Source organism: Carassius carassius, chromosome 6, assembly GCF_963082965.1.
Source record: "Carassius carassius chromosome 6, fCarCar2.1, whole genome shotgun sequence".
Taxonomy (NCBI): domain Eukaryota; kingdom Metazoa; phylum Chordata; class Actinopteri; order Cypriniformes; family Cyprinidae; genus Carassius; species Carassius carassius.
Genome location: NC_081760.1, coordinates 10,288,488 through 10,305,634, shown reverse-complemented (window position 1 = coordinate 10,305,634; position 17,147 = coordinate 10,288,488). Strand labels below are relative to the sequence as shown.

At 36.1% G+C, this 17,147-nt stretch overlaps 1 protein-coding gene across 1 annotated transcript in view; it reads right to left on the bottom strand.

Annotated features, from left to right (window-relative positions):
- The window catches only part of LOC132142370 (Krueppel-like factor 7), a 44,069-nt gene that overhangs the window by 5,461 nt on the left and 21,461 nt on the right, over nucleotides 1-17,147 (bottom strand). The window contains exons 2-3 of the mRNA XM_059552179.1: nucleotides 6,687-7,293; nucleotides 3,067-3,190 (exon numbers count right to left, since the gene is read on the bottom strand). Of these exons, the coding sequence (XP_059408162.1) occupies nucleotides 3,067-3,190; nucleotides 6,687-7,293 (731 nt within the window). The remainder of the gene's footprint in view (nucleotides 1-3,066; nucleotides 3,191-6,686; nucleotides 7,294-17,147) is intronic.

Sequence of the window (17,147 nt, the reverse complement as noted above, 5' to 3'; positions counted from 1 at the left end):
TGTTTTTTCTGTATTTTTGATCAAATAAATGCAGGCTTGATGAGCATTAAAAATAGTAATGTTTCCAAACTTTTGGTCTGTACTGTATATACATATATATATATATATACACACACACACACGCACACACGCACACACACACACACACACGCACACACACACACACACATACAGAACTGTCCAAAAGTCTTAGGCCAATAGTATTTTCACCAAAAAAAAAAAAGTTTTAAGATAGTTATTTCTATTTGCTGTGTCAATAGGAAATATCATTTTACATTTCCAGACATTTTGCCATTAATTGTTGTAATTCAGTTAGATTTTTGTTTGTCAGTGTGCTCCACTCAGAAATCTGATCCCACCATCATCCAGTCCGTCTGAAATGATATGAAGAAAAAAAAAGTGAGACTAAATCCAGAAGAACTGTTGGAACGTCTCCAAGATGTTTCAAGAAACCTTCATACAAAGCTACAATACTGTGAAAAGTTTTAGGTGCTTGTGTAAATATTCTGTAAAGTGAGGATGCTTTCAAAAATAATGTCATAAATAGATTTTATTTATCGATTAACTTATATTAACTAAGTCAAATCAACATTTGGTGTAAACAAACTTTGCGTTTAAAACAGCTTTTGTTCTAAATTTTATCCTAGATCCACTTAGTTTTTCAGGTAGTCTTGCAGATAGTGTTCTTGAAGCGTCTTTGACACAGTTCTTCTGGATTTAGTCTATCTCAATTTTTCTGTTTCTCCATTTAATCCCAGACAGACTGGATGATGGTGAGATCAGATCTCTGTGTGGAGCACTGGCTGCTGTCAGACTCCTTGTGCATAAAAAAATCTCCCTGCATTATTTCAATTAATGGCAAAAGAAATGTTTAGAAATGTAAACTGATATTTCCTACTGACACTCTACAGCAAAAGACAGAAATAACTGACTTAAAACCATTTTTGTTGGTGAAAATACAAATAATGGGCAAATACTTTTGCACAGCAGTGTACAGTATATCGTAATACTATTTTGGCCTATACTAAATACTAAATAAGCCTCATTTAATTTTTACTAAGCCTCATTTACCTTGTAGGGATTTTGGGAATTCTTGGTCAGCAATTTTTGTTAACTGATTTATATCTTAAATGTTATTTTTCATAGCTAAATCTAACACAGGTGCCCTGTGTGTGCTTATTCATCACAATTCTAAAAAAGTGATGAATAGTCTGAAATATTTTCATTTTCAAATCTACATCTAAGATGGTTCACCTGTGCCGCTAAATGTAGCTTAATGATTAAAAACATCTGCTATTCAGACAATGGTTTCTCTGTATTCACCAGATCTTGTAAATAAGCTTTCAGACTGAACATGGTGAGTGACAAGTAGAATTATCTGCCCCATTTTTCCACTGTTAAATTTACTCACATTAGTGTTGAGGAAGCTAAAATATCCTAAAATATTTTCTTTATTTCTTATGCCAATTCATTCTAGTGAATCATTTAATTTGAACTGGCCAGTAGACAAACTTTATTTTTTAATATATAATCATTATTTATACATAATAATTCCTAAACTATTGCATAGTATTATTTATACATAGTAGATCCTGAAATAGTGCTTCTTGATTTGAGTGCTGCGTTTGATACAATAGATTACCAGATTCTCATAAATAGATTAAGTGATTGTTGATCTATCTAGAACTTGGAATGGTTTTGAAATTGTTTTTAATCATACCTTAGTGAACATTTGTGACCCTGGACCACAAAACCAGGCTTAAGTCACTGGGGTATATTTTTAGCAATAGCCAAAAAACATTGTATGGGTCAAAATTATAGATTTTTCTTTTATGCCAAAAATCATTAGGATATTGAGTAAAGATCATGTTCCATAAAGATAATTTGTAAATTTCCTACTGTAAATATATCAAAACTTAATTTTTGATTAGTAATATGCATTGCTAAGAATTCATTTGGACAACTTCAAAGGCGATTTAGATTTTTTTGGACCCTACGATTTCAGATTTGCAAATAGTTGTATCTCGGGCAAATATTGTCAGATTCTAAAAAAAACATACATAAATGTGAAGTTTATTTACTCAGCTATCAGATGTTGTATAAATCTAAATTACAAAAAAAATTATACTTAAGACTTAAGGTTTTGTGGTCCAGGGTCAAATTTGTAGTATCTATTAATAATACCTTGTCTGAACATTACAAGGTATCGTGGGGTTCCTCGGGGATCAGTTTTAGGACCACTGTTTTTTAATCTATATTTGTTACCTCTTGGTCAAAAGCGTGTTTTATTTTTTTGGTCCAGGATCACAGACACACACACACACACACACACACACACACATACACACACACACATATATATATATCATGGATTATGATATTCTCAGATTGGTTACAGGCCTCTTTAATATGTGAAAATAAATCTGATATAAACAGTTACATATATTTGCATCTGCAATGTAAGCGGACAGAGTGGATATTGCCCTGTCAATGTGAGTCGTACGACATTGAAAAAGCGAAGGCGGCAGCAAATGACATCAAAATGATATCAATGATATCAACGTGCGATCACATGACTCTTTTCAATGGCACAATGGAGAACGGAGTCTTAACCAAGTGAGTTATTCTAAGGTTTTATTTATTTTGAGCCTTTGTTCAAGCAAAATCTTGTATTATCATTTAATCTGCATCCATTGCAAATGGTGTCAGTTTCATTTTCAGTCAGTACGTCTACCTCGGGTCGTTTTGCCAAGTGTATAGTGTAAATGCAGATATTGGATATGGGTCACTTTTAATATATACTGGGAAACTGTCTAGTTGCTGGTCACCATAAATTGTCTTGCATTTCAGAAATTAATATTACATGCAGTCTCATTCATATTGCATGTATAACAATTATACAAGAATGAAAAAGGTTGAAAACAGAAAATAAATTCACATTATTTTATTTGTTATAATATGATGTTTATTAATATGAAGTTATAAAATGAAGTGTAACAATGTGACATGTCAGCTAGCATTTGTATAGGTGTCACATACATTATTATCTGGAGTTTTGAGTCTCACCTGTCGCAGTGATTGCACTTGAAAGGCTTAGCGCCGGTATGTTTTCGGTAGTGCCTTGTCAATTCGTCGCTTCTTGCAAACCGCCATTCACAGCCTTCCCATGAGCACTTGTATGGCTTCTCCCCTGGTACGGACACACAAACAGACATGCACACACCTGATTAAAAAAATGTTTCCTCATGGGGCCTTGAAATCAACGGCTCGGTCCAGCCAGCCGTCTAATTAATTTGTTTTAAGACGATTAGCCTATCAGAAGAGTGTTGACACAGTTGGAGTTTATGAAATACATGATCGTCATTAGGGCTCACAGCTGTTGGACCAAATGAACTCGCACTCGATGGGCTTCCAATATGATCTCCAGTGTGTTTAGCAGATGTGAGAGGCTGCATTCACATTTTTGATGTTCTATGTTTTCGTTGTGGATTGGAGCTGCCTTGCAGGAGAGCTGTGTTTCGTATGGGGTCTCATCACTTCTTCATTAGCGCTGCTGAATGTAACGTATGAAATGGGGGGCAGGCAGAGTTTATTTGGATCTCTGGGAGAGGTGATAATTGGAGTAGTAATGATGGTTAATGGGGAGGAACCTCATATTTACTGTCAACCAGCTGTCCCTGTCTCCTCTGTTGCCACATCAACAAATCTTCTGAAACAAGACTGTGGCTTCACATAAATAGCTTGACAATAAAATAAGTCAGATTTTCATGCAAAAACGGCTCCTAAATTCAACTCGTAGTCATTAAATCAACATTACCAGAAACATTAAATCAACATTGATCCTATTTACATATCAGTCTATGGCAAAAAAGTTTATTTTTCCATTAAAGAAAAAAAAAAAAAACAATCTAGAAAACAAACCAATGAAAACAACTTTCATTTTTACTTTTATTTATTTATTTTTGGGGGTTATTTTTAAAACATTATTTTTTGTTTATTTATAAAATAAATTTATTTATTTTTAAAACATAAATTTACTCAGATCCCACTATGCAAATAAAATGGACTGTGAATTACTTTCATGTTGTCTTCTTGTCTAGCATCGAAAACTTTCCATGACGGCCACAATTTCATTCTGAGCTGTAAAAACAACAACAAGTTATATTTAGCTCAGGATTTATGCTAAATTGCATTCCCTTTCACACACATTCACAAGCTAGCCACATTAGGCAGGACACGTTTAGACCTGTGCTCGCTATGACCACAGCACCAGCCAATTATAAGTCAGGGAGGCATGGATGCTCCAGTTTGTCGCCTAGCAACCGGGCAGGAGCGTAACGTAGGAGGCAGCAGTGGAGCCGGCTCGATCTGGCATCGTCTGTCCCTCTGTGCCACCAGCCAATTACGGCTCATACTGGCAGGGGAGGATGCAGTTGCCTGGCAACCAGGATGTTACATGATACATATATGTACAAGTGGATATAGGTGCATATGTGCAAGTGCATGCATACATGCTCATGGGAATAAAAGTGCACGGACGAGGCTAGCAATGTAAGCTGATACCAGCGCAGAGACCTGAGAATCGTTCCCAATTATAGAGTCCCGTTCAGAGACACACCAGTTGCCTGGCAACTCCCCACCCCCAACACACAACCTTTCCTCTCTCACACACACTTTTTCTCTCTCTGAGCACCCTTACAGGTGCCAGAGTCTCGCTTAATTAAATTTTCTCAGTTAAGCTGGAGACAGAAAGACTCATTATGATCTGTGGAGCTCATGGCAGCACCAAGCAGAAAGCCTATTTCTGCCTTTCACCTCTCTTCCAAGTTTTTTTACGAATCAGACTTCATTATAATGGAATCCAGAGCGAGAGACAAAGTGGAAACGAGTGCCGCCATGTTCCACTCTTCACCCCTCTGTGTCTCCCTGAAAATTCACTCTTATCTTGTTTCCCAAAACCGATTCATAAAACGCTCCAGAGGGCAATGTCATTTCCATTCACGCTGCCTTCAGTTCTGTACAAATCACAGAATTTGTCCAAAAAGTTCAGTTTTACTTCGCAAAATGGAATTATGATTCGCATTATTGTGGCAAGTAAGCAACAGGACAGTTAAAATTGTGACTTTTTCTCCATATAATATAATATAATATTTTTGTACTGATTTTATATATTTCTATTGGTTTTTTTTTCTTTCCATTGGCACATTATTTAAAATGTCCCCCTCCAATGTAGCTCTCAAATATTATTTGTGTTCCAGCATATTTTCCATATTATTAACTTTTGGCTTTTGTGTGTCTCATTCACATCAAACCTGGTGTGACTGGTCAAGCTTGACTATGCACAAATTAGATTTAGGTGCTAAGGTGGGGGGGGGGGGGCAATATTTTCAGAGAATTGTTACTTAAAGCTATTGTGTGACTCAAGAAAGCTTGAAAAGGACACAAATGATATCAAATACTATTGCTTTTTGGACCTTGACAAGGCGTCCTGGTATTCTTGTGCATTCCAGACCATCAGTCCTTGCATCATAATATGTATGCCTAAAATACTTCTAATACATCAGAAGGGAGCCATTAACATGTGGCATGTTCTGGTTTCAAGACTTGTGGATCTGCCCTGGTGTGTTAACAGGCACGTAGCAGGTGTAGGGAAATATACAGGCGAGTATGTCTCATTCCAGCCGGTCCATCCATCATGAGGCAGTTATTCACTCCGTGAACAGCTTTGGGACAGCCGTCTGAGTGCTTTTGGATTGAGATCGAAGAGACAGAAAATTATGGCCATTTCCTGCGCCATTCGAATCTGCTGAGGAAGTACTGTCGCAACCTTGAGAAAATATTTGCCACCGAAGGGACTGGACTGACATGCTGCCATGGCGACGACGAAGTACCATTAATTACATCAGTTTGTCACTTATTGTGTATTACTGATTGAATGCACAAAATAATAAAAATGTATGATAAATGTGGAGGAAATGACTGAATATTTCTAATTTAATCATATTATTAATGCAAGAGCAGGTAAAGTGGTTGTTTCAAACTGCAAATAAACTAAACACTTAATTAAATTAGGAACTACATCAAAAAAATGATGCCAGGTGTTGCCAAGTGGTCGCAATGCTAAGATATGTTTTGGCTTCCTCCCTTAATAAGTCTATGGTCTGTGCTATTTTCGGTAGACCTTCAGTAGAGTGAATCATTGACTCTATATATGATTCACTTATTTATTCTACTCATTTATTCATGACTCATTTATTCAACCCATACTATATATACACAGACATAAAAAAAAAACCTTGGTTGAATGAATGATTCAATGGCTCACTCAAATACAGTAACTTGTCTCGCTCCTGAATGAATCAGTGTTTTAAAATAAAAAAATAATTCTACAGTACAAGTACTTCAGTGACTCACTCATAATGAAGTCCCTGATCTAAATCAAAAGTCAGTGTTTTAGAACAAAACTGTTCTATAAATGATTCAGTGACTCATTCATAAATCCAGTTAATTGTTTTGCTCCTGAACAAATCAGTGTTTTTATATGAGTCAGTTAAGTGAATGATTCATAGACAGTCACTTGCCATGTACCAGTGTTACTTTGTAATCTGCAGGAAGGGTCGCTGAAAAAAAATGCAAAAATCTGCAGAATAATCCCTGTAAATGATTCTAAAAATAAGCATGCTTACCTGTGTGTGTCCTCTGATGCGCCTTCAGATGTGAACTCTTGGTGTAGACCTTCCGACACCCGTTAAACTGGCAGCGATGGACCCTCTTCTTGTTCTCTGCCATCTCACCGGCCCCGATTGTGCAGGTGCCACCCTGTTCACCATCACTCTGTGCACCACTGCTGCCATGCTGGGGAGAAAGTGGCACCGGGTGGGCTGCCACAAGCTTGGCAGAGCTCAAGCCCATCTTTCGGGCCACTAGCTTGAGCGTTAGGGTCCCGTCGGGTGAGGCACTGAGGGTGTGCATGGGTTTGACTAAGTGACGGCCCAGTTCTGGAGATGAGGGTGGTGTTAAGGAGGTGACAGCGTTCAGCTGGGCTGCGTTGACCCCTAAGGTGATGTCTGGAGAGGTCGAAGTGGAGGAGAGGGTTTCTTTACGTGGGGTGAGGTGAGGAGGAGGAGGAGGCCTGGGGGGGTTGTTGAGGCTGGGAAGGAGGGGGTCTAACAGGTCTTCATCTGCATCTTCCTTTATGAAGGACGGGGTAAGAAGACCATCCAGTTCCTCATCGAAAAGGTCGGACAGCCATTTGGGCTCCGTCTGCAGATAGCGTTCCAATTCCAAACATGTCTGTGGAAAAAGATTTATGTATTTTTATTGACCTGAACACTTCAAATGATTCGTCTTTCTTGTGCAAGCAAGAAACACCTACATATCATAAATGGTACGATTTATTCAGAAAACTAAGTAAAGATTTCATAATGTTTTTTTTTTTTGTAAAGTAACACATAAATGTAATAATTTATTCTTAAAAACCTTTATGCAAAACATTTGTAATTTTACAGTTTAATGATAAATAAATATGTACAGTATTTGTAAAACCTTTCTTAATTTACAACGTTTAAACATTTTTTTTTTTAGTTTATTCTTAAAAACTTTGTTAGTAATATTTTTGAAAATTATCACATAAATTGCATAATTTATTCATAAAACCTTTAATTGTTTGTAAAACAATTCTTACGTTAATCATTCTTAAAACAGTTCATGTGTAAATTGTTGCAAGAACCAATTCAATCAATTTTTTTTATAAAAAAAACATTACTACATGAATCATTCTTAAATTATTTGCATTAAATCTTTATTGGCTTGTTGCGCTTGTTTCATGAATTAGATCTGTTCATCATAGTCATAAAACTTACTTCACATGCTTTTTTGCCCTAGTAACATGACCTGCTGAAAGCATTGTATCTTGATGTTACGCAGATATATAAAAAATGCAGTTGTTACTTGACACCGGATCCATTTCTTCTCTTAATATCACCTTAAATATCACATTTATGCTTTGTTTGTACTGATTAAACAACTCAAGCAATCAAATGAAAGATAAAATCATCCAAGCTAATCTACCTCATTGATGATGCGTGCAATATGATTTTTTTTTCTTCTTCTGACTAATCCCTTTCTGGGCCGTTAACTGGGTACTGAGACTGCAACTGCATATCATTTGCTTCAGCAGGTCTTCAGGAATAGATGGTTACACTGTGATTGATTACACTGGCTAGACTGGAGCTCTCCGGAGCTGAAGAAACAGACCTGGCCTGAATTACTTGTTAGAGCGCTTTATGTGGAGCAAAACTGGCTCTTCAGACAGAAGGGGAGAGAGGTTGTGAGAGAGAAAGAACCATCAGACATGTATTCCTCCTTTTTGGACGGGCTTTTATATTTCATCCTAAAGAATTGTGCGCAGAACAGCAGTGTCAACATAATATAATTTAATGGCAACTCCATTAAAATACTTCAAGGGGCCATATAAATGAACATTAAAAATGTTCTTTTGAAATTAAACGACACAAAACCTCTTCGAGTGTACACTATTTTTAAACTGTAATCCGATTTTAAAAAAATCTGTAAAAAGCTCTATTATGACTCTTGCATGTCTGATATGACCTCATTTAAGATAATGGGTAAATCTTGTATCAGCTCATGCACTTTTATAACTGTATGACATGTAGCAACACTTATTTGATTTACATATCATTGCCTATTGAACATAACATTTATGTATACATTTTAAAGGTATCTTAGCAAAAACAGCTGGAAACTATATATATATATATTATATATATATATATATATATATATATATATATATATATATATATATATATATAATTATGGAAATAAAAGTGGGAGCCTGAAAAATGCGCATTTGTAAATAAGTTACAATAATAATAATAATGATAATAATAATAATAATTCCAAATAACAATTTGTAAATAACTGAATACATTTATATAAAATTATCTATATAAAATTATTATAATTTATTCTAGAAAGAAATAGAAATAAAGTTAGAGTTAGTTACATAAATCCAAATAATAGGCCTATCGTTTGTAAAAAATACTTTATATATATATATATATATATATATATATATATATATATATAATTATGGAAATAAAAGTGGGAGCCTGAAAAATGCGCATTTGTAAATAAGTTACAATAATAATAATAATGATAATAATAATTATAATAATTCCAAATAACAATTTGTAAATAACTGAATACATTTATATAAAATTATTTATATAAAATTATTATAATTTATTCTAGAAAGAAATAGAAATAAAGTTAGAGTTAGTTACATAAATCCAAATAATAGGCCTATCGTTTGTAAAAAATACTTTATATATATATATATATATATATATATATATATATATATATATATATATATGTATATATATATATATTGTACAAAATAAAATGCTCCAAAAGTGCATAATGTTTCTCCTTTAAAGTGCTTTTTTTTTTTTTTGCACGGTTATCTGAGAAGCAATAAAGTTACATTTTTATTGTCTGAAATGTTTTTCATAACATGACCCAAACCTTTTACAAAATGATAAAGAACAGTAACCTATCATCTCAGACGAACTGGCCTCTAGCTATAAATGTCTCGCTTGAATCTCTGGCTCCAAACACAACAGCGGTTCAGCGTAGCTTCTGTTGCTAGGCGATGTTGTTTGCTTGTCATTTTATGAAAGGATCATCTGCCATTTTTTTTCTCAGTGTTAAAAGCATTTTAATGTTTGCGCTGAACTTGAAGGTTTCAGAAGCCAAGTAAACAGAGCATAAACTGACATTACCTGAGACGTCACCCAGAATATCTAAACATGACTGAAAATGCTATAGTTAAGGCCTTTAAGATACTATCACGTGGCCTTTAAGATACTATCTCGTGGCCTCAAGATACTAACTCGTGGCCTTTAAGATACTATCTCGTGGCCTCAAGATAAGTAACTCGTGGCCTCGAGATACTAACTCGTGGCCTTTAAGATACTATCTCGTGGCCTCAAGATAAGTAACTTGTGGCCTCAAGATAAGTAACTCGTGGCCTCAAGATAAGTAACTCGTGGCCTCAAGATACTAACTCGTGGCCTCAAGATACTATCTCGTGGCCTCAAGATAAGTAACTCGTGGCCTCAAGATAGTGAAGTGTGTGACACATGGACCCTTTGTTATTAAACTGGACCCTGTACTGTAGTGCAATGTAATACTTCACATTCTGTGCAATATTCTGTTTTAATATTCAGTGTAATATAGTTTGCTGCAGTTCTGCTTCTATTTATTTACTAGTACGGTTCATCACAATCAATTCAATTCTGTTAATGTTAACAGTAATGTACAGTAAATCTTGTAGGCTGCATATCCATAATCCTTTATAATTCTGAGGGCACGAGTTAGTATCTTGAGCCCACGAGTTAGTATCTTTAGGCCACAAGATAGTTATAATTTTTTTTTTTTGACAAAGTGGGACCAGAGGGGCTCTGTACATTTCAAAAAAATCGGATGTTTTCTCTTTCACAAACACACATACGGTTTCTCGCTGTGCCCTGAACTGATGGGCAATTAGTCACTTAAATGAAGCAGTAAAGAGATACTCTCCATTCACTGAAAGCTCTGATGGGCTCGTGCATCTCTTTGCATGTTTCCCAGCTCAACCAATGACATTTAAAAGTCTCTACTCAGCATGCCGGCAGTGGTGCGTGCTGTATGGGCCCTTTGGACACACGCTGACATGGGAGAGATTGATTTTCTAATGTGCCATAGGTCTGCAGTTGTCTTGGGTGTCATGCCTGCATGCTGTTGAACCGTCTCACGTATGACAGGAACACGGGAAGACTAAGTTCATAGGAGTTCGTGTGAGCAAGTCACATTGAGAAAGGGCAGACGTGTGCATGTGTTGGGGAAAAAGGGGCAGATACATTTTGAAGGTGAGGCGTTTGTGAGTCGAGGAGAGCAGGTTTTCCTTATCGCTCTTTTGCTTTTCTCCGTCTCGTCACTCTTCTACTCGCCCCTCCTCCCGCAGGCCCAGAGGAAGTGACATTCAGGGGATATTGTTACTAAAATGGCAGCAAATTCAATGCGACCAGTGCCGTCTGGGTCACTTTGGGCTGTGTGATTTAGTGGCAGACTTGGATGCCAATCGAGTCGAAAGCGATGCCATAAAAGCTACACGGCAGATTTGTGGATCTCCAGATCTCCGACAATTTGGTTGTTTAATCAAAACTGATCGCAACTCAACACCACAGTTTTGAAATAAAATAGGCACTAAAAAGGCAGAGCGTCAATCTGTTGGATAACAGATGGCTTGAATTTCATGTTGTAGTTCCTGTGTGGGTCACTCATGATCTGCGAGAGACTGTGACATAAAACAAACCTCAAGTCCCAAGTCAAGGTCATTCTGTGTCTTCTAGGCATTTCATTGCAATCAGAAAGCCAAGCCAAGCAAGCTGATATGTATGAATTACTGTAGTATAAACAGATCAGATTTTCATCAGCAAAATCCAATTAGATGAAACACCATTAGAGTTACATAAACTTTCTAAAAATCAGTTTTTCTAGATTCAATAAGACACATTCAAGCAGTTGTACAATAGCAGATATACACAACCTGAGAAACAAACTGGTAATCGTAAACGGCAACATTATTAAATTTAATTATTATAATTATTTATTATTGTTGTTGTTGTTGATTTCAAAATAATACATAATATATTATCATTAATAAAAAATATGATTATAATAAGTACTAATAATATTGAGTATTATTATTACTATATATACAAATCATAATAAATTACTTAATTATTTTTGAGAAATATTTAAATAAATTTAATGCTATGACAGTATACAATATTTCTCCTATTATAAACATCTTTTACATAGATGAGATTTAGCTACAACACAAGTGTCAGCATCCCTTTACCAAGGTAAAAATCACTGCCATGATTGAGCAATGATTGATCATGAATACGTTTTGAAAGCTCACAAACTTTTCATTTTTAATCTGGTGTTCCAATTGGTTAGAATTGGCCCATATAGTGTTTAGTTCAAAAACAGCACACACAGCTCTGGGGCAATTTTTTTTTTACATTTCCACTTGACATGCTGTCTTAAAAATGCTAAATTCAAGGCACAAGATGTTTATAAATATGACAAGATGTGATGCATCGGTAAAACATGTTCTGATGCATATGTACATTGACAGGCAATTTAAAAATAGTGCAGACAGAACTCGTTCTACCCTTGGCTGATTGATTTTTCATACTTGGCTGAGAATTTAAGCAAAATGAGCATCCCCAGTGCCAATCGCTATACTAATGACAAAAGCATCAGCACATAAATACAACAAACAAATGAAACACATCATCTAACACTAATCAGATGTGACATTTTTTTCTTTTTGTCCTAAGAAACCCATTGGTCCAACATCTTGTTCCAGATTTCTTTCAACTGGCTGTAATTTGTCATGTCATGCAGCGGTTTCAACATTTGACTGAAAGTGAAAACCTGCTGTGCCAATACACTACTGCTTTATTGCAATATATGGTTCCATAAAGAACCTTCAACATCCATGGAACCTTTCCAATGGACAAAATGTTCTTTATATTGGAAAAAGGTTCTTTAGATTATTAAACAATGTTCCTCAGGCTAAGAAAACAAAAAGAGATTATTTTAAGAACTGATCACTGGTAGGTGCTTTTGGAAACCTACAATGGTTCTTCAGATTATTAAAATGTTCTACACACTACAGTCTTAAAAATAAAGGTTCCAAAGGAGTGTTTTGCAGTGATGCCATTGAAGAAACATTTTTGGTTCTCCAAATAACCTTTCAGTGAACACAATTGTTTTTTTTTTTACATTTATTATTATTATTTTTTTTTTTTAGTGTGAAGGTTTTTTATGGAATCAATGGCAAAAAAGAACCTTCATTTTTAATTTTTAAGAATTGTTTACTAAAAGGTTCTCTTGGAAACCTAAAATTGTACTTCAGATGATTACAACGTTCTTCACACTAAGAAATTTTTACTTTTAAGAATTGTTCACTAAAAGGTTGTTTTAGGAACCCAAAATGCGCTGCAAAAACACACTTCTGGAACCTTCATCTATAAGATTGTAGGTAAGTTATGGTACACAAATATAACAAAATGCAAATAAATAAATCATCATCAACTTCAGCTGCATGTCTTCCACCTTATAAAGCATGCACATATCTAACAGAATCTAATGTCACTGGGTGCAGAAACCGAGCAAGTGAAGACCCCCTGCCGGCATCTCGCACTACGTTGTAGAAGGAGCGACTGTCAAACACTGTGAGGTTTGAACTGATAAAGTGAGTCATCTGAGACATGCCCTGCAGCGAGCACAGCTGAGAATTATGAGAGTGAGAAATGCAAGGCCCTTCTCTGTCACTCACATAGGTGCTCTTTTTTTTGGAAGCCTGTCCATCAATGCCGATTTGTGACCTGTTCCTTGCCACGGGTTTGACACTGATCCATCATCTGTAAAGTGACAAACCTAGCTCGCGATCAGTTGTTATGGCAGTGATGTTGACATGTCTGTCTTCCATAGTCGAACCCGCTGTGTAATTATCTTTTCTGCATCTGTGCACCTATGAAAACATGTCACTTCCTCTTGCATCTCAGCACGCCCTCTAGCTGTCTAACCCATCACAATGCTGCCGTATATTCGGCATAAACAAAACAACGGGTGAGCGCAATATAAAACTGGCTATTGCTTCCACTATATTAAGTTTAATATATGGTAATTTGATTTGAGAAAGAAGTCGGAGATATCCCCATACAATCTTCCCTTCACACCATGACGCTCAGCGGGAATACTGTGATGCGGTGCGCCAATTAACAGCGAAGCACTGCCTCCCTCCAGCAGACAAAGCTAATAAAACAAGCTGGTTATAAAATGAATGAGGAGCCCGTGGAAGAGAAGCAGCACCGACATCCAGACCAAATGCAAACAGCTGTTAAGCGAGTTGACAGGGAAATGCTCTATTAATTTTTGGGAGATGATTTAGCATCAGCTGTCCCCAGCTAAAGGCCATTGCATAGCAGAGAAGCACCGAGCTCTCTGAAAACATGGGAATGGGGGTTATCTGTCAGGTCAGGTTGTTGATCTCTGTCCTAGAGCATTTGTCAAAAGGTCCAAAACCTGCTTGTGGAAAATAATCGTTCCCAGCGGCTGGTATACCTGTGTTTCCAATTTCGAGAATGGAAGAACCGTTTGCTGCTCGGGACGCATGATGTTTCCACACTGTCCTCCATTTAAAAGCATGTGCACCTTAATGCATTATCCCTAGTGCTGTGCTGAAAATCTTTTAACAAATTTGGTGTTTCCACGACCAGCCTTTTAAAAATGATATTCTATATTATCAACAAATCCTGGACTCAATCATTTTATCACCTTGTTTCTTTCAAATATAAAAAAATTTGTATTTCTTTTTCTAACTAATTGATCGTAGGCCTCATAGATCTGAGCTGCACCTCAGTTTTTGAGTGAATAAAGCGTTATTTGTGGAACATTTTGGCAATATTCACCCAAAAACTGAGGTACATGAGTTTAGATTAGTGAGGCCTACAATCAGTTCCAAAAAAAAAAATACAAGCCCTGTGCTAACTGAAAGAAACCAAAAGAAAACAAGTTGAGTAAAAATAATGAAAGCAGTATTTTATTTTATTTTTGAGGGAACACATCAACTATATGAAAAAATCTTCGAAAAAAGTACAAAAGTTATAGATTTTTTTAAATTGGGTAACTAAAGCAGTCACTAAATTTTATTCGAATGTGCTAACATTAACTAGCATTTTGTTTGGGTGGTGGGGGAATCAAATTTTCTCCAAACCAAAATATATGGCTATTTTACCATTTTTGTGAAAAATGAATACTTATGCAGTTTCCTCGGTTACACCAGTGTCACCAATACTGCATTTTTTCCCCAACAATATTATGAAATATTATTACAACTTAAAATAAATTCAGCATCATCACTGCAGTCTTCAGTGCCACATGACCCTTACGAAATAATTTGAATATGCCAATTTGCTGCTCAAGAAATATTTCTTATTATTATCAGTGTTAAAAACAGTTGCCCTCTATTTTTTTAGGGAACTTTGATACTTAACGATTCCAAACTTTTAATTGGTAATGTGTTTTTGTATTTATTTGTGTTACATATTTATTAGGAACATCATTCCTCACTGTAAATTGCTAAATGAGTAACGTAAATAGTATTTGTTGCAATTCTGACCATACCAACTGTCTGATATACATCTGACAAAACACATGAAAGTTGATTAGCCATCGGACAGAACAAATAAACTCTTCCAAAAGGCTTTTTAAAAGATCAGGCACTGTTAGATATACACCTACTCCATGATCTAGTTACTCCAATGACACGCTCCTGACGAATGGGCATAGAAATGAAACTCATCCAGCCTGTTCTCTGATCAGTCATTGATCTGTAATGTAAGACTTGGGCTAAACGGAGAGGGGGGCCACAAATGACCACCTGCCAGTGCTTTGATTCAGGAAGGGACTGACCAGCTGGCGGCACCCTGAGACACAATCCCACTTCAGGCCGTCGATCGATAAGACGGGGGGAATGATGGGGCCATGTGTGATCTCATTCAACAGTGGCCCTCACAACTCGCCCTGCCTCCCATTTACAGCCTCGCCAGGCAGCACCTAAAAATAACCTACATCTCATCTGCAGGAAGATCGTGGACACACACTCACACCTAGTCTCGGGCATAAACAACTGAAGAGATGCGAAAGCCAGATAACTTTAGTCTCAAAGCTGCACAAAGACTTTATAGTGAGTTAGAAGCGTTTACATGACCAAGTTACTAAACCTTTGAATATTAAACAGGTCAAAACGGGACACAACATGAAAAAATTTATGGCTAAAATAAACTTAAATTCATTGCTATGTTTAATATATATTATATATATATATATATATACACACACACATTTTCATCAGTACATACTATTTGTTTGTGTTTACATTATTATAACAATTTTATTTATGTAAACACAAACAAATAGTATGTACTGATGAAAATGTGTATATATATATATATATATATATATATATATATATATATATATATATATATATATATATATATATATATATATATATAAAATCAGTTTAAGTAAATCTTGCTAAGAAAGTAAAATATTTAAATCATTTGATTTAATGAAGGGGACAAAATAAAAACGACTACAACTTCCTTGAGTATTGAAGTTTGCTACCACCACACTTATGCAAAAATGCATGCTAAGTTCAGACTGGGCACTGTGTTAGCCAAGCATCTGCATATGTATATTTACATAAGTTTCTGGTCTTGCTTGACATTGTAAACCTAAAATTAACAACACAAAACATATTAAATTATTACCCAGACTCCAAAGCAGTTTTTAAGCACCCCTTCTGACATTTTCAATGGAACGACATTGATTTAAGTGTACGAATGCTCACATTATCGGAGCGCGGCCATTTTTTCTGATTGTAGGCTAATGCCTCCTGACACCTTTAAGTAACCATAAAGGCAAAGCTGGCACTCGTGAAATGGATCCTGAAAAACCCTGTTGACATAAGAATTAATAGGAGCGTATGCAGTGAGGGACAAAATAAAGGCCTCCACTAAAGATGTAAATGTTTCCTCTGAGGACGTTTGTCATCTCCTTGCTGATATACTGTATGGACCTGTCCTATTCCAAACATGCCATTCGGCGCTGTCGCATATAATGGTAGAAGAGCATAATTACTTAATTATGTTTGTGCTTATCAAGTAACCTCTGCAAACAGAATATCTTCATTTCCAAGTTTTAGTGGCGCTGCTTGCCGCAGCTCGTTTAAAGACGTTAAAGGTGTGGGGTAGCAAGCATTTCGGGCCTGATAAACCAGTTGCTGGCAATATAACAGATATGACATAACGCCAATTAAGAAATTACACTCTCGCACAGAGGCCCTGGCATATTTTTCAAGCCAAAGGCAAATAAAGCACTCCAAGTGTTCTTGTCCCTCCTGAGCTGTAACTCTAATCTTATGCTCGCACTTATGGGGGAAAGGCAAATGTAATTAGCAATAAACCAGCACTCTGATGTGTGTGGATCAATCA